Below are 24,892 nucleotides of genomic sequence, written 5' to 3'. Positions count from 1 at the left end.
CATAATTTCCATTCTTACAGAAATTATTCCAGTCTCTCTCCGCACTATTCTCAAGTCTTCTAAATCTCACCTGCCTTGCTCAGGAACTCTACCATCCTTTAAATAAATACCAAAACTCCCATCAAACAAAGACTTTTACAATATTTTCATTGCGGCTTTACAGACAATGCGACTGCTTCCAGTCATTCTTAATGAAAGTTAAACAACCGCTTTTTCCCCCCAAAAAAGGTCCCGCCAAGGAAAATACTTGCTCGAAGCAGACTTTGGACCGTCTGGTATGATGAAAATACGATGTTTTGGAATTGGCTGCGAGTCGACAAACTGGCTTGTTCAAAAGAATCAAAAGCAACGCTCCACCCGAATTCAATTAGATGACGTATTAGCTTGGCATATTTTCATTACTGTTAGTTTATTTTTAGGGTTATGTAAGAACTACTTCAGGATTTCCGCTTAGCAGGTTGTTTCTTTGTTTTGAGAACAGGATGATGCAAAAACTAAATTAAAATTTCCATATAACTTTGGGGTGTGATGTACTCAGTACATGTTAGCATGGACTCAGGAGGATTTTCAACCAAACCCTGGTTTTGGACTCTGTGACCATCCCCATCTAAAAAACTAAATATTAGGCAATGTGAGGTAAGACTCTAATCAAGAAGAAATCCAAAGAAAACAATCTAAGCGAACTGTTCTTATCATTTAATTGTAAAGTTCTTCATCTCATTTAAAAATCTAATTCATTTCTAGTATTATTATTATTGTGGTTCAGGTATGTTGTCGTGTAGAATTGCATCATGCGCACATCATACAGAGTTTTGCCACTATCATCTCACTAAAAATAGCAATCACCCAGACAAGATACCGTCGCACAATTAACCGACCTCTGCACCAGTTGAGTGAGTGTTTAAGGTTTAGCGAACAGGTATACTTTCTTTTTGCTCCATTCTGCAACATGTATCGCAGTATTTCTCACAGTACACATTCTTGTGTCGTTCTTCAAGGGAGAAACTCTGGTAGTGGCGCATGGAGACCATAACCATAGAACAAAATCATAGATGGTTGGACAGTTGGCAGGATAATGAATACAAACTACAAAAATTCAACATTTCCACTACTTTGTGGACTATATGTAGTACACATGCCAATTAGGAAATCATTTATAAAGGTGAGGATCTGGATAAGCAATGTCGAGGGCAATTTATTAGGGTGAACTGGTTCTCACATGGGCCGTTTAATCCACGGATCCGGGAGAATGATTGACAGCTCCCTTTTGACCAATCAGTGAGTGTCATTTTCTGAACTCCGCCCATGCTGTCCACAGTCGCCATCTTTTACCCACAAACAAAGAGAGCGTGTGGTTAAATTAAAGTCTGACTATTATTACGTTAAGCCTCTGAATTGCGAGTATATAGTCCTGCTTCTATCCGATTCGGAAATATGGTGATTCGATGCAGCTGGGGAACGTGTAATGGAGACGAGCGCTGTCCAGAGAGATTACCGGGACGATATCTGGTGCGGTTTCCCACCCCAAAGCGTAATTTAGATAAATGCAAACAGTGGATTAATGCTCGTGGCCGACCTCACGACCATCTGAACGGATCGAAGAAAAATCGGCACCATGTCGTCTGTTCCAAGGTAAGTTATTCAATTGGTCGGTCTAACAGCTTTAAAGTACAATGATGATGATTTACCTGTGGACAACGCAAAAGCTCTGTGTGCAAGTAGGAAATTATATTCAAGCATTCTTTTCCATGATTAAACACATCACGTGAATCAAAATATTTTGGGCCTACATTCACGTGTAGAGTACGTACGTTCATTCCGATAGAGGACACACATACTGCCACAATTTATCAAAAATAATGATCCACTATGGACGTAGATATAATTTCGAATCGGCATGTTTATGTAGCGTAAAAATGCTAACTTACCCTGCTTTGCGTGAACAATAGGCATCATAAATCTTATTGCATTCGATGTCCAACATTAGTTTATGAGGTGGTCAATTCTTTCGCGTAGACGGCCAACACGTTGGAGAAACTTTAACTGGCGTTCCCGTTTGGGAAACCCTGACATTATTAATATATCCCCGTTGAAAGGAATTCAGGCCTTTCTGTACACTCTTTGTCGATATTTCTGATACCATGGGCAGAAAGGAAACAAACATCGGGAATTCGCTCTAATGAATCGCTCATAACGTGCTTTGGCCGCACTGCGTCCGCCATTCTGATCGCTAGCTTGGGGTGCTTAACAAAAAGTATCTAAGTAGGCGTGGCTTAGCCCCCCTGCGGGGATCTGTGACTTTCGGGGAAGTTCCTCGTAAAGCTGCTGCTCCATGAATTGTTTTTCCTGTTTGGAGTCACTTTGGTTCAGCCTTTGCAGACTTTTAAGCTTTAACGAGCGCCCTTCAAATATTTGGCACGTCATAGTAGCCATTGATGAAACAGACTAATGAGATGAGAAAAATGAATTTAAAGCAGGAAGGGGGGTGCAAGAAGTATTCTCTCAGGAAATAAGAGTGCCGCTGCGGTGTTTGTCTTCGAAACTAAGCAGGAACTGTTCCTGGAAGCAAATGTCGTCAACTCTGTATGTTCTTTTCACATTGAGGATGTAATGTCATGTGGCGCCATGGAAGGACTGCATGTGTTGTGCCACAATGCCAATACCACGGTGGGTGCCACCGCTCTGTGTGTGACCTTTACTGCACTAGGAAGAGTTGACCTTTCACAGGTGATGAAAAAAAAGACAGAAGGTGAGCGACGCTAATGAGGAGGACAGAAACAAAAGGTTTCTCTGTTTGTAGTGTTTAGTTGCTTGCTTACCTCCCTCTGGATAATTAAAAATCAAACTTTTCATCAGGTTATATTCACGACGAAGCCACTGCAGAGAACAAGCGCTGCTATGTGGTCTTTGCTACTAACAATGAGGTCAATTTTAACACATACAATCACGCCATTCATTCTGTTGGTGTAAGGCAACAAAAACAACAACAACAAAAAGGCAAAACAAACCCTAGGAGAGGCCTGTGGATACGCCATACTGAGTTCTTCTGCACCATTCCATTCTGCTTGAGAGGCAGCGAGGAAGAGGAATGTCCAGCAAGTCACAAGAATGCGCCAAAGGAGTGGGATGGGGAGGGTAAATAGAGATGATTATATGGCCAGACAACAGAAACAATATCCTCTATCCCCATAGTGACGCAAAAGAAAATTCCATACTTTATTGGAGCGCACTGACTATGCAGACCAATGACATCAGTGACATGCCATATACAACTTTGCCTCAGTTGCTTGCGTGACATGAAAAACATCATATCAAACATCATATACGACGCAATGATATAAAAGAGGAAGAAGGAACAACTTGTTCAAATCCACTCGCAACCTGTTCGACCCAGACTGGTTTATTACTTCCATTTATGAGTGATTCTGCTAAGCTAGTGGACCTTGATTGGATTTCCAAACTATGATTTTTTGTTAGGAATAAGGGAAATAGAATCATACTGTCACCGTCATAAAACCTTTAGAAACTTAATGTTTTAAGTTGCATTTTAACATCTTTTTTTTTGCTTAAGGTGCTTTACTACACGTCCTTTTTGCTCAGCTTTAGGAGAGAGAGTATTCTTTGTCGCCATAAGATTTGTTTCTGGTTCTACGATTACCGTCACAGTTTTCTTTGTTGCACACTGTAGTTGTGTCAAAACACGCAAAGCACACTAAAAAGGTCAAACAACTCTCTAAACACTTGGGGAGTTCCTCCTGTACTTGCTCAGTGAAGTATCACGAGACGTGCCAAAGTCAGATGAAGGCGATTTTTTTTTTTTTTTTTTGCAGAAAATGTGTTCTCGGACATTCTACTGTTTAAAACGGCTCAAGCTACCAAAAAGTATTGGGAGGAGAAAAAAAATTAAAAATATCAGGCTAACTTTTGGCAATAGGTGCACACCAGTATGTTTTTTAGACCAATTGCCAATACCAATTGATGTCAATATCCATCCATCCATTTTCTGAGCCGCTTATCCTCACGAGGGTCACGGGGAGTGCAAGAGCCAATCCCAGCTGTCAACGGGCAGGAGGCGGGGTACACCCTGAATTGGTTGCCTGCCAATCGCAGGACACGTCGGGACAAACAGCCGCACTCACAATCACACCTAGGGGCAATTTAGAGTGTCCAATTAATGTTGCATGTTTTTGGGGTTTGGGAGGAAACCAGAGTGCTCACCCAGAGAAAATCCACACAGGCACGGGTAGAACATGCCAATTCCACACAGGCGGGTCCGGGGATTGAACCCAGGACCTCAGAACTGTGAGGCGACCGATTTCCAGCTGCCCCACCGACGCACAATGGATCAGCTGGAAAGCGTTGGCCTCAGAATTCTGAGGGCCCTGGTTTAATCCCAGCCCTCTCTGTGTGGAGTTTGCATGTTCTCCCCGTGCCTTTGTGGGCTTTCTCCGGGCACTCCGGTTTCCTTCCACATCCCAGAAACACGCAACATTAATTGGACACTCTAAATTGCCCATAGGTGTGATTGTGAGCGTGGCTGTTTGTCTCTATGTGCCCTGCGATTGACTGGCAACCAGTTCAGGGTGTACCCTGCCTCCAGCCCGCTGAATGCAGGGATAGGCTCCAGCACTCCCGGGACCCTTGTGAGGATAAGCGGCCAAGAAAATGGCTGGATATAGCCAAGGTCTTTGTTTCTATCCTCTCCTATTCTCATCCATAGGTTTTCGGCCTCTCCTAGGCTTATCACAGCAATGGCAGGGGTGGAGGGGGTCGGCATGCGGGCTCAGCTGGACCAAAACAACAAGCAGGACAGAGGCGACAACAAACAACCGCCACTGAACAATCGAAATATTTGCGAGGCTGCCAACTTTTCACCATGCCAGCAAGACTCCAATGGTCTAATGAGGAGCCCAATTATGCGATAATCGGGGCTGCAAGCCCTTTCAAGGGCGTGTGGTGAGGCCGTGGAGGGGCGGTCATTATGAATGGGTTGAATTATGAAGGCAAATGTTCCATCCAGATTTAGCCCGCTTCAAAGATCATGAAAGTACTTGCATGTGTAGTATTTGTTGACAATATACAGTGCAAGTCCCGCAGTTCAACACATCTGTGTCATACCATAACACAGTTCCGTGAAGTAGAAAAACTCTTTCAGATGATCAGGCCGCTTCAGCAAATTATATAATGTGAGTTGTTGTTGGCGGCAGTTGAGTTTCGACTGAAATGCGTGACTACACAAATCCCCATAACAGGATGAGTTATTGGGAAAATCCAAATTAGGGTTGTTTGGAGCATAAAAACTCAAAAGTTTTGATTTGTAATGCGTTGCCAGTGATCTTTTTATATACACTCACTTGCCACTATTCACTGGTACATTATTAAATGATCAAATTATAACAATCTCATTATTAATTAATTTGTATTTGTGCACAGCTGCACTGGGAACTAGAATATTTAGAAAATTGTTACCTGGAGATAAATTATGACTGGATATTTACAATATTTGGAAAGTATTGTATTTAATGTGGCGGCACAGTGGAGCAGGTGGTGAAGCATTGGCCTCACAGTTCTGAGGACCCGGGTTTGATCCCGGCCCCACCTGTGTGGAGTTTGCATGTTCTCCTCGTGGCTGCGTGGGTTTTCTCCGGTTGGGCACTCCGGTTTCCTCCCACATCCCAAAAACATGCAACATTATTGGACGCTCTAAATTGCCCCTAGGTGTGATTGTGAGTGCGAGTTTTTGTCTCCATGTGCCCTGCGAGTGGCTGGCAACCAGTTCAGGGTGTACCTCCGCCTCCTGCCCGTTGACAGCTGGAATAGGCTCTGGCACTCCCCACGACCCTCATGAGGATAAGCGGCAAAAGAAAATGGATGGATGGATGGATTTAATGTAAGAAATGTTACCCAAGTGTGTTTTCTTGTCAAGAACTGACAAACGTCAGTGTTATGTTACTTGCTTATTCAGAAACGGACAAAAAGTGACAAGATGGAGTGACTGATAGTTTAGTACCATAACTGCATTTTGAACACGTTGCAATATTTGATGGTGCATATCTTCTAATGCCACATTTGGCCAGTGCAGGCATGAGTGAATGAACATAATAAAAGGCGAGAACAGAGAACAGAGCACGTCGTTCTCGCGGATGAACAAAAGATGACAATAGATGTGTGCAAACTAGGCTTCAAGAGACTGATCAAGTATTGTATAAAGATTTCATGGGCCTGTTTGACCTGTCCAGGCCACAAGGCATATTCTTCGTGAGTCATATGGAGGCAAGATTATTTGCGATTTTGGTGAGATGTCAATAACTCGCGGGCACACCAAACAAAGCTAATCTGCTCATCAAAATAATGCGGATGTCTACGTTGTCAATGTCCCCGCAATACAAATGTTAGGACAGTTTCAGTCCTCCGTGGTGAAAGCAGTACAAGATTAACCAGTTCGAGAGTAATCATTAGAGGAGGAGCCTAAGGGCCTGCCACCGTCTTGAGAGAACACCCATCACTTATTAACCCATCACAAACCTCCACCAGCCGGCATTCCGCAGTCTTGATTACGGCCAAATTTTGTATTTGTATTGTCCACTTGAGTCAAGTTTCTCCTGTTTCTCATGCTAATCAAGATGTGATAGAAAAACCTGAGGTAGCTGTGGGGTTTTTATTTTGAGAAATGGAAGCGCATGAACCGTTTATCCAGGGAACTCTGGGAAAACTGCAGTATTTGACCAAACTACAATGTACTCCCCATCTTGTTGTCCTTCTTGAGACACCAAGCTAGAGGTTGAGAATAAATCAACAGTATTTCTGCTGGTTGTATCCAACGACTGGACTGTAGTCCCCTCTATTTTGCCTCAATTGCTTCGAGACTTCTTCTTCTTTCGGCTTGTCCCGTTAGGGGCCGCCACAGCGTGTCATCTCAGATAAACGCACATTTGTTTGGCACAGTTTTTACGACGGATGCCCTTCCAGATGCAACCCCTGTGCATATTCGCCAGGGAGAGAATCTTACAGCACCTGGTATTCCCAGGCAGTCTCCCGTCCAAGTACTAACCAGGACCAAACCCGCTTAACTTCCGAGATCTGACGAGATCGGGCGTTCTCAGGGTAGCGTGGCCGTAAGCCAATTGCTTCAAGACTAACAATGAATTACACACAATCAACTGGATTCCCAAAATCTTACTACTAGTAAATCTTAGTACTTATGAACTGCTCTTTATGAAAACAGCATCACCTGATTCTGCCTTTTTGCTCATCCCTCTCATCCAGTCACGTGTTTCCAGTTAACATTTTCATACGGGGACATTTTATCTGCTCGGAAGGACTTCTTGGCAAAACAAAAACGAGCCAAGAAACACAAAGAGAGCTTGTGCAGATACTGATAGTAAATGGCTGACCACGAGATTCCTTTTGTGCTTAAAAAAATGTCCACATAAGTGAAAGAGATGCAGTGACATGACAAGTGGCCCATATTTCATTATCACAGTACAGTACAGTGAGGCATTTTTATCAGAGTGTAAGCAAATCCTGCCGAGGGGGCACACCCCGGCATGGAGCCACGAGGCACCACGGGCCCTAACATCATTATCAGCCATGAGAAAAATCACTGGGAACTCGCACTGACTTATGTAACTGTCTTAAGTGATCCTCATATGCTTGGTATTACGCCGCAATCACGACTGGATCCCATGAAGCGCCGTACACACAGAGCGCTCTTTGACCGACAGTCACAAGACTGCACTCAAATCTTTACAGCTCATCGCAGTTGGGTCGGCGTTTTATAAGAAAGTTCAGTCTGTGGACTGAATACGCTCCAATAAAAACGCATCTGTGGAAAAACAACAATCTCGAAAAAATACCTGCGCGGAACATCCCACAGGAGAACAGGTTAATTTGGAAACAAGTGAGTGTCGTGATTGAGTATAAAAGGACCATTCCTGAAAGGCTTAGTTGGTCACAAGCAAGTACAGCGCGAGATTCACTAAAAATTGTCCCAAAATTTGAGAAGAACGCTTCTCAGCACACAATTGAAAGGAATGTAGAGGTTTCATCAGCTGCAGTCGGGATGTCATCAAAAGATTCTGAGAATCAGGGGCGTTGTAAAGGTCACTCGTAAATCATATTTTGGGTTTAATCACAAAGCAGACAGAAGTCATTACCGGGCGACGATTGATATTTTGAAAAACTCCAATTGGGGCACTCGTAGATCAAGGTATCACTGTAGCGGCTAATAACTACCATGTACATTGTTTTTTGGGGGGGGGTTTGTATTTTACCTGGTTCCCTTACTTAAAGGGAAATTCCGGTGGTTTGGAGTAGCAATGTATCCAATAGGTTATGTTATATGTACTCTATCTTGATAATGTGATGTTAAATCCTCTCTCATTTAATAGTGTTCCGGGGCTCGCAGTGAGCTCGCTCCCCGCCGAGCCCCAGAGCTCACTCGCGGGGGAGCGAGCTCACGCCTCCGCCACTCGGTGGCCCCCGCTCGTCAGACTCTGCGTCATTCCGCCCTAAGAAACATCCGAACAGTCAACATTAATTACAGCCACGGGTTCAAATCTGTATGGAAGTATTCCTCCGCGCTTCCCGATCAACCGATACTGCTATTCCTTCATCACATGAAGATAAATCCGAGAATTCAGCGCTGGGCATTATGGTGTCCCATGTAATCGAGCATTTGGTACGGCACGAAAGACGTCACATCCGCGCACGTAGGTCAGGTGACTCGCAAAAATGGTGGTGCACCTGAAAATTCGTCATTGTCGAAAAAAATCTCCTCAAAACACTATTAAATGAGAGAGGATTTAACATCAATTTATCAAGCTAGAATACATATTACATGACCTATTGGATACATTGTTACTCCAAATCACTGGAATTTCCCTTTAAGTGGTCTATATTATGAGTGGACCAGCCAGGACACTTCTAAAACTGGGTTAGCATTAACTTTGATGCTAAGATTTAAGTTGTGAGAGTTGTGTGCAGTAGTTGCATTAATTGGTCAACAAATGCCTCATTATTGTGTATGCATATTGTTTTATCTATCCATTTTCCAAGTTGCTTATGCTCACAAGGGGCGAAAGGCAGTCGCAGGGCACATATAAACACAATCACTGAGCAGGAATCGATCCCACGCTGCCCTTATCAAAGTCAGGCATGTGTACCGCTACACTATCAGTGACTTTACATTGATTTAACTGCCATAAAACACAGACTTAACTGTATAGGTGAGGCAACAAGCAAGGAAACACAATTATTCATTATAAGGGACTGCCATTTGATGTGTCTGAGACACGCATACTGTAAAGCACATAATCCGATTCATAGGGTTAATGCCAACAAAAATTCAGCCCTGTCATGTGGTGGCACATCTTACCGTTGGGAAGCATTACATAACACGGCGATACTGCTCACTAGGACCGCACTTGAGTTTAAAGAGTAACAGAGGGGCACGGGAGGTCTGGTGTAAACCCTGAAGACACAGCAGAGCATGTGCATGAACAATTTCCATTTCAAATCATTTCGGCCAGCACGGAATGAATTCTCCCAGGCAAATTTGAGAATGAACACTGGAAGCTCCTTTTGGGCAAACCGCAAACCTGGAGTCTGCCGTAATTCTGGGTGCAATTAAAACCTAGAATGAAAAGATTGAAAAATTGTGTTTGCTAGATTAATTCTGTTGTGACATTTACTTGAGAAAAAAATGTCATATCCAATGTAGAGAATCTGTTTGTATCTATTTTGAATGATGTCTTATGTGTAAAGAACTGGCATTTGTGGGATGAGCAGCACCACTTAGTATGTGCCCTCTGACTACTTGTAAAATAAGACAAAACTTCACTTCGTAAGCTTTCCAAGCGTTTACTTATTGTAAATAAGAATTGTTACAGCAGAGAAGAAATCTACCCTACACGAACTTTCAAAAATTGGGTTAACTTTGCTGCAACAAGCAAATCCAATTTGCATGATTAGTCATCCTTCAAATGATCTTTTTTGTTGTTGTTGCTCTTTTAATATAACTTCATTGAACTGTTCACTGAAACTAAAGCCATCACTGCAGTTATCGCCAAAGTAAATAAACCGGAAAAAAATAAAACAAAGGAATAAAAGTTCCCACTTCATGGGGGTAAAAAGCTTGATTCCAAGTCAAACATACGCGCATCTTATAAGCAATATGTTTTAAAATATTTGAAATGTTTAAACTGCTCCTGTAACTGCAAAAAAGATTATATTTGCCAGTTTCTATCCTGAAGAAAAATGGTCATAGTTACAACACAATGGTGATGTGGTATCATACAGAAAATCCATTACCATAAAGGAAATAATGGGCATTCAGGCAGCAAATGAGTCACAGGGCTGAAAATCAATACCGTATCAAATATTGTACTCGGTATCCGTGATGTGGACTTAGGTTGAACAATACAATAAAAGTGATCTATATTAACACACCAATGGATCTTGTGCTGTCCCTTGAAAGACACTCTATAAATTCAAGCTAGTATGATTTTTTTTTTTTTTTTTTTTACAATGAAGGGTGAAAGTCATTGCTGTTGTGTTATAATTACAGTACTGTTTGACTTCCTCTAAAATATGACTGAAAACATTGGTCAATCATCGTTTCCCAATGGGGTCGACATACTTCCAGTTTCTCATGAATCACCCTGTTATTCTTTTTCATCCATTCCACGGAAAGAAATGAGAGTGAACAAAAAAAAACAGCTTTCTCATGAATTATAAGGGCTACTATTATAAGGCCATTCATTTTCTTCTTGGAAAATGCAATCAAATGACTCTCTTGCACCTTTTTCATTGCCATTCACTACATTTCCATAAAACACAACAGAAGACAGAATAATTACTCTACACGGTGCTGTACTAAAAAAAAATTACTCACTTGCAAAATCTAATAAAATCCAATACAAGAGGTGAATCATAAATTGTACCATGACAAAGAATAATATACACACTTGATCTTCACTCTTGTAGCTAAACAAGATAACCAAAAGAATGCTGTCCTGCAGCACAAACAATATTGTTAAATTAATACTTCACTTGATTATGCCAATTACGATTTTAGAGAGACTTTTGGATGCAGTATTGGGTCGCGTTAGATTGTAAAAGTGTACATTAATGAAGTGGCCAGCAAGTATATTTTGTGATTGAAAAAAATAGTTGAGTTTCCCATGATTATAAACAATGTTGGTACGTTGACTTGACGCCATATAAAGGGTAAATTCACCTGCTCGCACCTGTCACGATATTTACCCAAGACACGTATTAAAAATGATACACGTAACAAGAATGTAATATATGTAAATGTTTATCTTTTTTCGTAAATGAGTGTTATTGGCTTGGTTTATTGGATACAAGCTAACCTTACCTGCTAGCCGACCTCTTCCCGAAAGCAGACGAGTAGGAAAAAAAAAAAAAAAAAAAAGAAATGTTTTCTTTTTCTTCGTCGGTGGTGCTACGTTTTGCCGCAGTCTGCTCCTTCAAAAAAAAAAAAAAATGAATGAATTAAAAAAATGTGAAGAAGCTCAAGTGAGGGACACGTCTAACGCGACCCGACTGACTTCCACCGGGTACAAACTACTCCGGTTGATAACAGCAGGCAGGGTTGACCACTGAGTGAGCGTCTGGATGTGTTTTGTCACACACGGTGCCAGGCGGTGCGACACAACTTTGGAAACCGACTCACTTACGCCATCTGCCGGTAGGAAAAAAAAAGGAATTTCACAAATCAACTGTGTAGCAAAACTGAAGGGCAAATTCAAATTCACTTTAAAAAAATCTGAAATCTCACGATTTACATCAGAACATACTGAGCTCTCCATGTACCAACATACCGGCTAACATTTTAATTTATTAGTAATGTTCAGCTAATGGATGGATATGAAATCATGAGTCTCGGAGCTAGGTTTTCTGGGCCTTCGTGCCGCTGGTAGGGTCATCGGTGGCAAACAGGAGATAAAAAACATGAAAAAAAGACCCTAATGATGACGAGCAGAAATTGATTAAGTTTCCCTTGCCCAGACGTGAGTAACCAGGACCCACCTCTGGAGCCGGGCTTGGAGGTGGGGCTCGAAGACGAGTGCCTGATGGCCGGGGCTGCGCCCATGGGGCCCGGCCGGGCACAGCCCGAAAGGGTTACATGGATCCCTTTCCCGTGCGCTCACCACCAGTGGGAGGGGCCATAGGGGTTGGGTGCAGTATGAGCTGGGCGGTGGCCGAACGCATGAACCTTGGCGATCCGGTTCCCAGCTAAAGAAGCAGTCTCTAGGGACATGGAATGTCACCACTCTGACAGGGAAGAAGCTCAAGGTATTGTGTGAGGTCGAGAAATTCCGACTATATATAATCGGGCTCATCTCCACATGTTGCTTGGGTTCTGGTACAATCCTCTTGAGAGGGGTTGGACTCTCTTCTACTTGGGAGTTGCACTCGTCGAGAGGCGCCGAGCAGGTGTGGGTATATTTATTGTCCCACAATGCAACACTGTACGTTGGCCCGGTGGACGAGAAGGTAGCTTCCATCTGCCTTCGGGTGGGGGGACAAGTCCTGGCTGCTGTTTGTGCCTATTTATCAAATGGCAGTCCAAAGTACCCACCCTTTTTGGAGCCCTTAGAGAGGGTGCTTGAGAGCACTCCTGTAGGGGACTCCATCGTTCTGCTCAATGGTCATGTGGGAAATGACAGCCGGATCCCGAAGGGGATAATCGGGAGAAATGCTTCTACCTGGATCAGAACCCGAGCAGTGTTCTGTTATTGGACTTTTGTGCTCATCACAGATTCTTCATAACGAGCACCATGTTCAAGCATAAGAATGTCGACATGTGCACTTGGTACCAGGACACCTTAGGTCGCAGTTCGACAATCGGCTTTGTGGTCGTGTCATCGGACTTGCGGCCGCATGTCTTGGACAGTCCAGTTAAGAGAGGCGTGGATAGATTTCAAGGATCTCCTCAATTTCACTGACACGCCTTCCCATGAGGAAGCAGAGTCTAAGCGTAGCTGAGGTGTGGATGGAGTCCGATCATCAAGTCGCGGATGAGATCCTGCCCGAAGGACACGCTCTTGGGGTCTTGTTCACCAGTGAGGGAAAAATGGAATCCGAGATCGACAGGAAAATCAGTGCAGTGTCTGCAGTGATGCGGACTTTGTTTCAGTTCGTTGTGGTCAACGAGCTAAGCCGATCTATGATCCTACCCTCACCTTTGGTCACGAGCTGTGGGTTGTGAGTGAAAGAACAAGATCCCGGATACAAACGGTCCGAAATGAGCTTCCTCCGCAGGGTGTCCGGGCTCTCCCTCAGAGATAGGGTGAGAAGCTCGGTCATCCGGGAGGGGCTCAGTGTCGAGCCGCTGCTCCTCCGCATTGAGAGGAGCCAGATGAGGTGGCTTGGGCATGTGATCTGGATGCCTCTCGGGTGCCTCCCTGGTTAGGTGTTCCAGTTACGTCCCACCGGAAAGAAACCCAGGGGATTACCCAGGACACACAGGAGAGAGTACCTCTCCAGCCTGGCCTGGGAACGCTTCGGGATACTCCCCAAGAAACTGGATGAAGTGACTGTGAGACCCAACCTTAGATAAGCAGTAGAAAATGGATGGATGGATGGATGGATGAGATCATGAGGTGACCTGTGAAATATTATCCAACTTCACTTATTTATTTACGACAAATAATGAGTGTGTTCATCTATCTTTTCTGGCAACACATCGTGACAAGAGACACATTTCTCTTCTATTGCTTTAGTCCCCATTTGCTTGTGAGGTAAGCGTGAACATAAAACAAGTGTGCAGAAATAAGTGTCTGCAATCACTTGGCACAACCCTACAGCAATAGCTTGAAGGGCTACAAGAATAAAAATGAAATGAAAACTCACTTTTAAAATGTACACAAGCCTTAAAATTGTCACATCTAGTCAAGGTTTTGTCACATAAACAAACAGGTAATACCATTGTACATGATGTAATCCCATTAAAATTGATTATGGAATTGTTACATTTTCTCAAAGAGATTATTTGTTGATGGAAAACATACACTCTCAACGTAAAACAAGTCCAAATCTATATAAGGAATTTCTCTGTGATGCCAAAAAACTAAATATAAAATAAGAAAATACAAATCAGGCATCAGTATTATTTTGAAGGTAACAAAAAAAATTAACGCTGTTGTTAAAATTTGAGTAATGCATTTTCTTGGCCAGCTCAATCATCCAGTTATTTCTTCAATGTGGAAAAATATGTTGAAAACTGTTGAATGAAAAAAGGAAGAATGTCTATTGGGCAAAGTTTAAGAAGGGGTGGAGAAGGGTTTGATGAGCCCCAGATCCAAAGCCTTGACCAGACAAGACCTCGCCACGTCGATGACGTCCTGCCTCTTGGGGTTGTCCTCCGCCTTGCCGATGACCGACAAGATTTCCAGCAGCTCGCTCTCGATGAGTTTCTTGGCCAGGTCGCTGTCGTCCGAGTGGAGCATGTTGTACACGGTCACCAGGCCACGGTGCTGGATCATTGGGTTGCTGTGGAGACACAACCTCTGGAGGATCTCCAGCCACTGGACGGTCTGTAGAGAGATGTCACTTGTCAAGTTTTATTGCAGCAATTTTTGTGGTGGACCATCTCTGCTGGCCTAAAGAAACACGGAGCAACATTTACCACCTAAATTGTTCTTTCTTCTTTTCCTTTCGGCCTGTCCCATTAGGGGTCACCACAGCATGTCATCTTTTTCCAGCTAAGCCTATCTCGTGCATCTTCCTCTTTAACACCCACAGTCCTCATGTCTTCCCTCACCACATCCATCCACCTTTTCTTTGGTCTTCCGCTCGCTCTTTAGCCTGGGAGCTCCATCCTCAGCACCCTTCTACCAATATCCTCACTCTCTCGCCTCTGGACATGTCCAAACCATCGAAGTCTGCACTCTCGAACCTCGTCTCCAAAACATCCAACTTCGGCTGTCCCTCTAATGAGCTCATTTCTAATCCCATCCAACCTGCTCACTCTGAGTGAGAACCTCAACATCTTCATTTCTGCCACCTCCAGTTCTGCTTCCTGTTGTCCCGTCTCTAATCCGTACATCATGGCCGGCTTCACCACTGTTTGATAAACTTTTCCCTTCATCCTAGCGGAGACTCTTCGGTCACATAGAACACCAGACACCTTCCGCCAGGTGTTCCACCCCGCTTGGACCCGTTTCTTCACTCCCTTACCACACTCACCATTGCTCTGTATTGTTGACCTCAAGTATTGTATTCTCTTCCCCCTCCGCCCCTCTCATTCACGCACATATTTTCTGTCTTACTACGGCTAATCTTCATTTCTCTCCTTTCCAGTGCGTGCCTCCATCTTTCTAATTGTTCCTCCTCCTGCTCCCTTCTTTCACTGCAGATCACAATATCATCTGCGAACATCATGGTCCAAGGGGATTCCAGTCTAACCTCATCTTTCAGCCTATCCATTACTACTGTAAACAGGAAGGGGCTCAGGGCGGATCCCTGATGCAGTCCCACCTCCACCTTAAATTCTTCTGACACACCTACCATTTTTGTATATTATTGATTATTTCTATCATTGCGAAGTGATAGTGGTGCAATTAAAAAGTAGATTAAGTCAGCTAACTAAATGCTCAGGTGGCAAATGCGTGGCTTGCCACTGTCTGTGTGATTTAAGTTGCGGAAACTACAATTATTCGTCATCTTTTTTTTCGTGGATCCTCACTTTGTTGGGATACCTACCACAAGCGTCATCTTAGTGCAGAGCTTCTTCTGAGCAGCAGTAAGCATAGCAAGTGCTCCGGCAGCGGCAATCTGAAGTTTGTCATCATCCTCGCCGCAAAGTAAAACCAGCAGCTTCAGCTTGTCATTACCATCCGTCAGGTAGCGCTCTTGCACCTACAGTACAAAGTAGTTGCATTATATTGCTAAACTCAGACATCTTGTACTTGTGACATTAATTTCTCCAGGTTGATATTATCTACTCGTGTTCTTACATCTTTACATGTGACGAGGTTGCACATGCATTCCGTGGCGGCTTGTCTGATCTGCTCATGCTCTTCAAACATGTAGCTCTCAATATCAGGTAGCGCATTCTCTTTCACGATCTTTATCCTGCAAAAGCCATATAGTAAAGGTGCCTGTTATTGGATGAAATGTGTAACAAAATCACACGAGGAAGGAGATGTAGCAGTACCTTAGTTTTTCACTGAATCCGGCAAAGTTGGTGAGGCCTCGCAGGGCTTCGAAATTTTGCATTCCATCTCGGTCTGCGTGGAGGAGGTTGACTAATGGCCTCACCACCTCATACACCTTAAGAGACAAAAAATTTAAGATGATATGAAATGCATGGGGGGAAAAAAAAAAAAAAAAGAGTATGAACTCTGTCACTGTGTCAGTCTTTTTCTTAACTCTTTCGCCAGGAAAGGCAATTTCTGGGTTTGAAATGGCTGCGATTTTGGCAAGCGCGTGAGCGGCCTTCACTTTTCCGGCCTCGGTCCCTTCCAGGGCCAGAGGGATCAAAGCCTGAGGGGAGAGGGAGGGGAAAAAAATGCATTTTTCAGTAGCATGAGCACATCGCGGCATTTTACAATATATGTTGACTCCCCGAATATTTGGTTCACCTTTCCTCCACCTTGGGCAACGATAGTACCACGATCTTTGGGATCCTCCGACAATGCCAAGAAAACCCTAAAAGAGAAGAGCCAGTAAAATAATAATAAACCATCAAACGTATAAAGGGGAAAAAAGACATCATTTAATGGTGAAAATAAAAATTGAGTTGGTGTCATGTAACATGAAGCTTTATTGTTTTAGTTATGTTCACATAGATGTACACAGAGCTGTTTATTTATCCCAAACTATCTTATCCCAAACTAAAGTATTCTGGACTTTATGGTGCAGGGAACCATGAAACTAGTCAGTACAGTAGCCAGAAATTGTACACAAGTTATGAGTACTCTTACCTTTGAATAAGTAAGCAACATAATTTACGGCAGGATTTGCCGTATGAAATTGTCTTAAATTAACTTCTTTTGTTTATGCTACGGCGGCATGGTGGCGCACGCTGATAAAGTGTTGGCCTCGCAGTTCTGAGGTCCCGGGTTTAATCCTGGACTCGCCTGTGTGGAGTTTGCATGTTCTTCCCGTTCCTGCGTGGGTATTCTCCGGGCACTCCGGTTTCCTCCCACATCCCAAAAACATGCAACATTAATTGGAGACTCTAAATTGCCCGTAGGTGTGGTTGTGAGTGTGGCTGTTTGTTTCTATGTGCACTGCGATTGGCTGGCAAGCAGTTCAGGGTGTAACCCCGCCTCCTGCCCGTTGACAGCTGGGATAGGCTCCAGCACTCCCCGCGACCCTCGTGAGGATAAGCGGCTAAGAAAATGGATGGATGGATGTTTATACTACTGAAAAGCACAGTGGGATGACCAGGCAGACATTACACAGCTGTTCTTTTCTCTGTTTTTGCCAGTTTTCACAAAACAATTTGGTTCTCTGAGGCTGTGGTGCCATTCTGTGCGGTCATGTGACTGCCTGGCCACTGTGACAAGTCCAAATTATCCCAAAAATTAATTACATAAATGTAACAGAGTAATTCCATGAGATGACTCTCTATCTTTGGCGTACCTCCACACAACCTCTCAGTTTAGTAAGTGCACATTAGTATTGCGGATGTTCTTTTCTGGTTTCATACCTTGAGAGCATCTCCTTGGTCTGGTCGGTCAGGATGGAATTGTCTGCTTTGACCATTACGGCAAGAGCTGATGTGACTCCAGCCTTGAGAAGCCTCTTCACTCGCTTCTCAATGAAATCCTTCTTATCCTGAAATCATATTTGAGTCATTGTGCAAGGAGAGTGCGCATTGGCCACGTAGGTCTCGTCGTACCTTGGGGTGCTGCTCCGGCACGTGCTGTTTGGAGAACTTTGCCAACTGTACCAGCTCGGGGATGATCTCTTTCTTTTCGTAGGTGTTGGTGCAGTTGACCAAGGTGCAGGCCACCGCATATATGATGGTCTTATCTTGAGACTGAATTTTATTTGAAATAAAAGGGAGTTATTTCTCATGTCAACCCATATTAGCATTATAATCTCGATATCATTTGTTCATTTTCAACCTTGGCCAGTTCAAACATGATTTTCAACGCTTGCTCATCCTCAACAAAGTCATCTTTGACATCGGCATCATTCGTGAGGTAAGCCAAACCTTCGATGGCCCATTTCCTTGTTTTGGAATCGATTTGGGGATTGCAAAGCCACCTAAAAGACGCAACAACGACAAGTTGCTTTTTTTTTATCTAGATTGTCTGATGCTTTGATTAAATAAACAGTTGTGCAAAAAAAAAAAAACAGATGTCCTAATACTTTTGTACATGTAATAATAGAAATAGCATGTTAGTGTGATTAGAAATTACATTTTTCAGATTTTTATGGTAAGTGAATTCAGTTTGTGGACATTGATGCGTGTGAACTCTCACTTTCTGCACTGCTTGGCTAACTTCTCAGTGGAGCCCTCAGCAAACTGTCTTAAACTGTAGTCATCACCTCCTGCTGAGCCCAGCTTGCAGAGACCCTGTAAAGGGGATAGCAATTAATATCAATATACTGTATTTCCACACTCACCCAAAATATTTTTTTTCTGCCTAATACTATATCATTTTGTCTGTATTCTAGTCTACGTTTCTCTATAGTAGGGGTGCCCAGACTTTTTTATGCCAAGATCTACTTTTCAAGCAGTCAGTCTGTCGCGGACTACCGACGACGGGGAGGGGGGCGATGATGAAGATGCTCCCAAACCATTTTAAGGTTAATGTTATGTTGCTTCCTACATTTAAAATACAGAATTAGCTTTTTGTGCACGGCAATGTCTGTGCTTTCATCCCGAATCAGGCTGAGCCAAGGTGGAATTTTAAAATGACACACCATCTCATCCTGCACTTTCTACTTTGGCTTCAGACCAGACCTTTTCCACTCCGGAAAGAGAAAATCTCATCCAGTTTAACCACTTTTTCTTCGATTATTCACATACAGACAGTCATTGCATCTTAAAACAACAGCATTTCTTTTTTAACTTTCCCCATTAATATCGAAAGTAAACATAAGCAGCGTGTCTAGCTCGTCTTTGCTCTACGTTGCCCAGACTGTGTTGCTAACTAAAGCAGCGGTGGTACACGCTGTCATTATAAAACACATTGATGGGCTGGGTAAGTACTGTAACATTTGTAATTTTGAGTGTACGTCTTTAAGAATGGGAGGCGGGGGGGTAAGGTAAACTAGGAACAAGATAGTGTGGTGGAGCAGCGGTTGGTGTTAGACAAAGTTCAGTGTGCTGCCTAAAAGAAACCAGTGGCTCCTTCTTTTTTAAAGTGCGTATGTGAATTGTGCCATTGGATGTAACAACACAAACTGAATAGCTGTATGTCATACTTTCAATTTGCATTGGATTTTTTTTTGCGCAAAGCATACTATCTGCGAAGAGACTGCATCAGCGGTGCACAATTGCACACGCGGGCAGTTTAGAGGGAACATTGGCTGACGTCTTTTTTTTTTTTTTTCGGCACGCCGTCCCGCGGTCGACCAAGACCTCTTCGCGATCGACGCATTGAGCACCCCTGCGCTACACTGTGTGCAGTTTTCTCCTCTCAATCTGAGGTCTACTCACCACCAGGGAGCGTATCTTAATCTTCTCATTTTTGGTCTTCTTATAGATGTCCTTAAGCAGTGACACGCCATTGGTGATGATGAAGCTGGCGCGGCTCATCTTTGTCGAGGCGTGGATGAGCGCCTCCACTGCCACCATCTGGTCCAGCTCCCGTTCGGAGCCGCACAGCGCCACCATCATCTCCATGACGCCTTGCTTTCCGACCAGGGCGTTCCCGACTTCAAACGGACCTTGCAGCAGCCCTGAAATCACGTTGATGGCGTGAATTGTCTTGTCCATGTCGTTCGGGTCGATTTTGGCTCTGCGGAAAAGGGGAAATTGTCAGTAGATGCAAAAATATCTACGTTATATATGTCACAGAATTGATGAGAGTAATTTAATGGACACACTTTATGTACTCGTCGCAAATATCCCTAAAGTTATTTCTCTCTGGGTCACACGTGAGGTCATCGTAGAGCCGGTTGAGGAGCACGCTGGCAATCAACTGTGTGTTCTCAGTCAAGGGTAACTGCTCGGCCAGTTCAGGAACCTGACCGCACACCTTGAGGATCTTCTTCAGACCTGAAAAGAAAAACAAATAAACAGAATTCTGTTGAATCAGCGCTGCTGCCTATTTTGTTTTTCCTCAGAGCGACGGACCTCCTCTGGCTCACCGTGATCAATAGTGAAGAGGGCCCTTGAGTTGTCGGGCTCTTTCTTTCCTTTGCGAGGGACGTTCTTGCTCAGGAGGTTCAAAGCTTGGTCTCGGCCGTGGCCAGACACTTTTTTACTCCCGACCATCTCCAGCAAAGATAGGAGGATAGTCTTCAGGTCTTTAGAGGCATCTGTGAAGGGCACAAGATGGAATATTTAACGCCGATGTCTACTGACTCCTGTAGCTCTATCAACTAAAACTAGGGATTAAAGTGCGTTAGTGGTCACCAAGAAGATCAACTACTCTATAATCTCTTTTGCTAAAGATAATAATTTACAGTTAAGTCTCACCTAAAACCAAGGACTCTTCTTTCCCATATTCTCTTCTATCCCCGCCTGTGAGGGAGTCGTTGACGCATTGGAAGAGATTGCATGCCGCCAGTGCAATCTCCTCGTTGTCCAGTGCCATAATACTGCACAATTTATCAATGCCCACCATGTTACAAATGGCCATTGCCTGTCATGAACAGTGTGAAGAGAAATGAACTTATTTAAATGTTCTTCTACCCAGACTCTCCTATTCATCTTGATTTAAACCTCACCCGAGCTTTGTGTCCTGTGCACATTCCCGAAAGAGTGCGAATAGCCGCAAGGATCGTCTCTGGCTTTCCTGTCTCGATCATGTTGAGAAGCAGAGGCACGCCGTTATTCTGGAAGATTCTCTCTGCTCCTGCATCCTCTCTGGATAGCACAATCAGGTTGTTGGCGGCCTTTACATAAAAAAAATAATATATACACAGTGCTGTAAATGCGTTGCGATCGAAAATGAACTCATCCACAAAAAGGAAGAGGTTATCAAGAGTTGTAGTTTCAGGTGACAGAAAAAAATAATCCACCTTTTCCTTCTTGTCCTTTTCCATTTCTTCATCCAGGAGGATATCGAACATGTTCTGCACCCTTGAATCTGTGGAAAACGTTGTTTTGAGCTGTGAAAAAAAACACACAGCAATTAATCCGATCTTTTCTAATTACCGTATTTTCCACCTAAAAGCCTTTCATTTTCTCAAAAACTGACAATGCGCCTTATAATTGGGTGTGCCTTATATTTGGATCAATATTGAGCCTTTAGTGCAGCTCCATCTAATGGATGCATAACGTAACCTCAGCCTCTATTGTAGCGTCTATTTTATGTTCCTTAATATGCGGTGCGTCTTATATATGAAAAAAGTTTTAAAATGGGCGATTTATTGAAGGTGCGCCTTATAGTGCGGAAAATACGGTAAACGTTTGGACATGCTACGTTGAACTTTTGAGGCATAACCTTTCGACTTACTATTATTTAGGAACACGCAGCCAAAAATGTACAGTAATTCCAAAAATACACAATCAAAAGAGTTTGAAGCTAAATGATGTTTCCCTAGAGGTTTTTCTTTTATTCAAACTTGTGCATGTTTTGTGATGATATTGTACGTGTGGGTCTGCTCCTTTCCAAGCTGACCTTAGTCTGGATTTCAGCCCCGAGACGGCGGAGGGTCTCCAGGAAGTTTTTGTTCTTCGGTTCAATGGTCGCACACCTCTGTACATCTTTGAAGGCCATATCCAGTTTTCCGAGCTTCTCCAGAGCTTGGCAGCGCCTGTACAATGCTTTGATATCAGCTGCGTCGACATCGATGGCTGCATTGGACGAACACGGGACAAAGTTTTAATGTTTGCGTTGAGTTAAGTTATTTTGAACTATACATTTGTGACTATTTGGTACCTTTGGATGCATCAGAGGCCGCACTGGAATAGTTTTCCTGTGAAATTTTCCAAACAACCCAGCTTTTATGACTGATTTGCAAACAATTTAGATGACACAAGTTCCTCACCTTTTTTAGATAGCATGCAGATCTGTTTCTGTGAATAACAGCCAGCACCTTCTTGTCCTGACACAGGTTGATGGCTTTGGTGTAACATTCAATAGCCTTGTCAATATCTCCTGCTTGGAAATGTTTGTTTCCCTCATCTTTTAACTGGATTGGATCTCCCATCTATTTAAAAAAAAAAAAGTTTTAGTCACGAGGCAAAACAATCATGAGCTTGTCAAGCAATACATAATTCAAGAAAAGAGTGGGCAATCAGTACAATTTTCCCAAAGTGACCACACTTTTGAATAAATTTTTTTTTAAATGTATCGATTCTCACCATAGTTCGTAAAGGTGTCCTGCTGATCCAAGTCTTTGCTTGCAAATAGCTAAGCACACGCTATCTCATGCACATGCTATCTGTAACTTTAAATGGCGTCCCCCTCAGGCCTTTTTTGGGCATGGCGCCGCGAGCAGTGCAACAAATGCTGCTTTCCGAATGGACAGAGGTGCACAGCTCCTGCAACCCCCGGTGTCATTCTATTGTGCGTATGTCCCTCGATATACTCGGGAATCAAAACAAACACACAAAATAAGCAAAATAACTACAGCAAGATCGACATTGCCCTTACCTTGCTCCTCTTCCAATTTAATATTTCTTCCAATTGCCCTCCGTTCCCAGAACTTCAATCAGATGAGTTTGACAGCGCCGTGTACTTCTAACCTCCTCCACCGAGACCCCCAGTTATATTTGTCGTCACAACGAGGCGGGACAACTCGTGGTGGACCATTCATGACGGCCGGGGACACACACACAAGCTCCCCTAAGAAAACAAAAACAAAAACTTGATTTCAAGCATTCTGTAAAACTAATATTACTAGTGTTGCAGAAAATAATACGACTAGGTATTTAAAGTACAGCATTTTATCCAGGGAAATCATATTTAGATGCATGTGTATCTGCCAAAAGCAACCCTCTTTTAACTTCTCGAGATGGTCTCCTCCTGATAAGGTTTATTTAGGGCGCAGACAGCTGAGAACTCAACAGCAAATGCCTGATGTGTGTGTAAAGTGTGTGATGGGGAGGTGGGAAGGGGGGACGGGGACAGCTGGAGGGCCCACAGAATAACCTGGTAGGTTCTAGAAAAAGAAGGATCTCGAGTCTCCGAGGGTGGAGGAAGGAAGTCGGCAAGTCAGCTGTGGTAGTCATAAGTGGGGTTACATGGCGTGTGTGACCCTTGATGTTTTTTGTCTTACAGAACAAAATACACTTGATCTTAAAAACCGATGCTGGGTTTGGGTTGTTCACCTTCTTTTCATAAATGCAAAAGCTTTTTCTCAGAGTTTTGGATGCCGGTGGGTAAAATGCCTTTTACCACTGAAAAAGGATTCAGTATACATTGCTTCTGAACAGACTGCAACACATCCTTCATTTAAAAGAAATTTGCATTCTTTTTGCCAGCAAGATATGATGTGTGGGACACGTGTAAATACTGTAAACGCTGTGTGATATCTTAAAAAAATATGCATCTGAACACACACAAAGAAACATCCATCCATCTTCTTAGTCACTTATCCTCACGAGGGTCGCAGGTAGTGCTGGAGCCTATCCCAGCTGTCAATGGGCAGGAGGCGGGGTACAGCCTGAACTGGTCGCCAGCCAATCGCAGGGCACATAGAGACAAACAGCAGCACTCACAATCACACCTAGGGGCAATTTAGTGTCCAATTCATGTTGCATGTTTTTGGGATGTGGGAGGAAAGCTGAGTGCCCGGAGAAAACCAACACAGGCACGGGGAGAACATGCAAACTCCACACAGGCGGGGCCGGGATCAAACCCAGGTCCTAAGAACTGTGAGGCCAACGCTTTACCAGCTGTGCTAAAAAAAAAAAAAAAACATGCTTATTATATTTTTCATGATAATACATCAAGATATTCAAGAATTTGAATGGCCCAAAAAAGAAAAAAAACATATCTGGAATATTTTCACACATAGTGATGGATGTGTTGTGCTCTCAAAATTGCATTACATTTAAGATTGGGATTTTTGGTCTATGGCATGCTTTGGACTATAAAGGTTTAATAAGATATGGTAGTAGTAGCCTGTTATACTAACAAATACTGAACAACAAGAACTTTAAAAAAAATTCAAGAGTGGCTGAGCTGTAGCTGTAAATGAATTGATTCAAGGAATTACTCAAGTAAATGTCAAATTACCAGCCTCATCTGGTATTCTGGCCTCAATCCTTTGTATTCACAACATATTTCAGATGTAGTAATAATAGAAAAGCAATTGACCCCTCCGTGGATATTGCGCAATCCGCATCACTGGCCAATCAGAGGCCAGAGATCTGCATAAACCACGCCTCTTTTTGCTCCCGCCATTTTCTCAGACAACATTGCATGGTCCAGTATAGGTTTTGTTAGCGTTTTATCGCGTATTTGGGTTATTTAACAAAAAATATGGTTAAGAGGTGTAGTCACGGACTTTGTAATAGTGACGACAGGTATCTTGAAAGGCTAGTTGGTGGAGTTCGATTCGTACCCTTTCCAAAACCGAAGACCCAGTACGAAAAATGCCTTCGATGGATCAAACTTTGTGGAAGACCGCATCATCAACTAAATCCATCTAATATCAACCGGAACACATATGTTTGCACGAAGGTATGCCCTATATTTGATTTTCAATACATGTCTCATATAAATGAATTTGTCGTTCTTTGCTAGCATAACATTGCTACGTGTGAACGATTGACACACTT

At 43.2% G+C, this 24,892-nt stretch overlaps 2 protein-coding genes and 1 pseudogene across 11 annotated transcripts in view; all 3 read right to left on the bottom strand.

The window, feature by feature from the left end:
* The window catches only part of pip5k1bb (phosphatidylinositol-4-phosphate 5-kinase, type I, beta b), a 37,608-nt gene extending 25,929 nt beyond the window's left edge, over positions 1-11,679 (bottom strand). The window contains exon 1 of one of the 4 annotated variants that reach the window (XM_061815997.1): positions 11,381-11,679. The gene's annotated coding sequence lies outside the window, so the exon portion shown is untranslated. Of the gene's footprint in view, positions 1-3,008; positions 3,205-9,376; positions 9,418-11,380 lie in introns of those variants that run through there. The other 3 variants (XM_061816001.1, XM_061815999.1, XM_061815998.1) reach the window with 3 other exon arrangements.
* Positions 7,003-7,121, bottom strand: LOC133500070 (5S ribosomal RNA; annotated as a pseudogene).
* Positions 11,680-13,646: 1,967 nt separating the features above from the next.
* unc45b (unc-45 myosin chaperone B) overlaps positions 13,647-24,892 on the bottom strand; it is a 14,373-nt gene continuing 3,127 nt past the window's right edge. For 5 of the 7 annotated variants that reach the window (XM_061815992.1, XM_061815987.1, XM_061815988.1 and 2 more), the window contains 21 exons: positions 22,761-22,952; positions 22,469-22,694; positions 22,153-22,314; positions 22,044-22,080; positions 21,783-21,958; positions 21,181-21,270; positions 20,887-21,054; positions 20,636-20,801; positions 20,305-20,475; positions 20,041-20,212; positions 19,652-19,952; positions 18,468-18,562; positions 18,108-18,249; positions 17,879-18,019; positions 17,687-17,814; positions 16,614-16,680; positions 16,402-16,515; positions 16,187-16,302; positions 15,987-16,104; positions 15,733-15,888; positions 13,647-14,564 (listed from right to left, as the gene is read on the bottom strand). In XM_061815992.1, the coding sequence (XP_061671976.1) occupies positions 14,292-14,564; positions 15,733-15,888; positions 15,987-16,104; positions 16,187-16,302; positions 16,402-16,515; positions 16,614-16,680; positions 17,687-17,814; positions 17,879-18,019; positions 18,108-18,249; positions 18,468-18,562; positions 19,652-19,952; positions 20,041-20,212; positions 20,305-20,475; positions 20,636-20,801; positions 20,887-21,054; positions 21,181-21,270; positions 21,783-21,958; positions 22,044-22,080; positions 22,153-22,314; positions 22,469-22,471 (2,796 nt within the window). In that variant the 5' untranslated portion in view covers positions 22,472-22,694; positions 22,761-22,952 and the 3' untranslated portion in view covers positions 13,647-14,291. Of the gene's footprint in view, positions 14,565-15,732; positions 15,889-15,986; positions 16,105-16,186; positions 16,303-16,401; positions 16,516-16,613; positions 16,681-17,686; positions 17,815-17,878; positions 18,020-18,107; positions 18,250-18,467; positions 18,563-19,651; positions 19,953-20,040; positions 20,213-20,304; positions 20,476-20,635; positions 20,802-20,886; positions 21,055-21,180; positions 21,271-21,782; positions 21,959-22,043; positions 22,081-22,152; positions 22,315-22,468; positions 22,695-22,760; positions 22,953-24,892 lie in introns of those variants that run through there. The other 2 variants (XM_061815993.1, XM_061815994.1) reach the window with 2 other exon arrangements.

The sequence above is a fragment of the Syngnathoides biaculeatus genome, chromosome 4 (genome assembly GCF_019802595.1).
Source record: "Syngnathoides biaculeatus isolate LvHL_M chromosome 4, ASM1980259v1, whole genome shotgun sequence".
Taxonomy (NCBI): Eukaryota; Metazoa; Chordata; class Actinopteri; order Syngnathiformes; family Syngnathidae; genus Syngnathoides; species Syngnathoides biaculeatus.
This window is presented reverse-complemented; position numbering and strand designations above follow the sequence as displayed.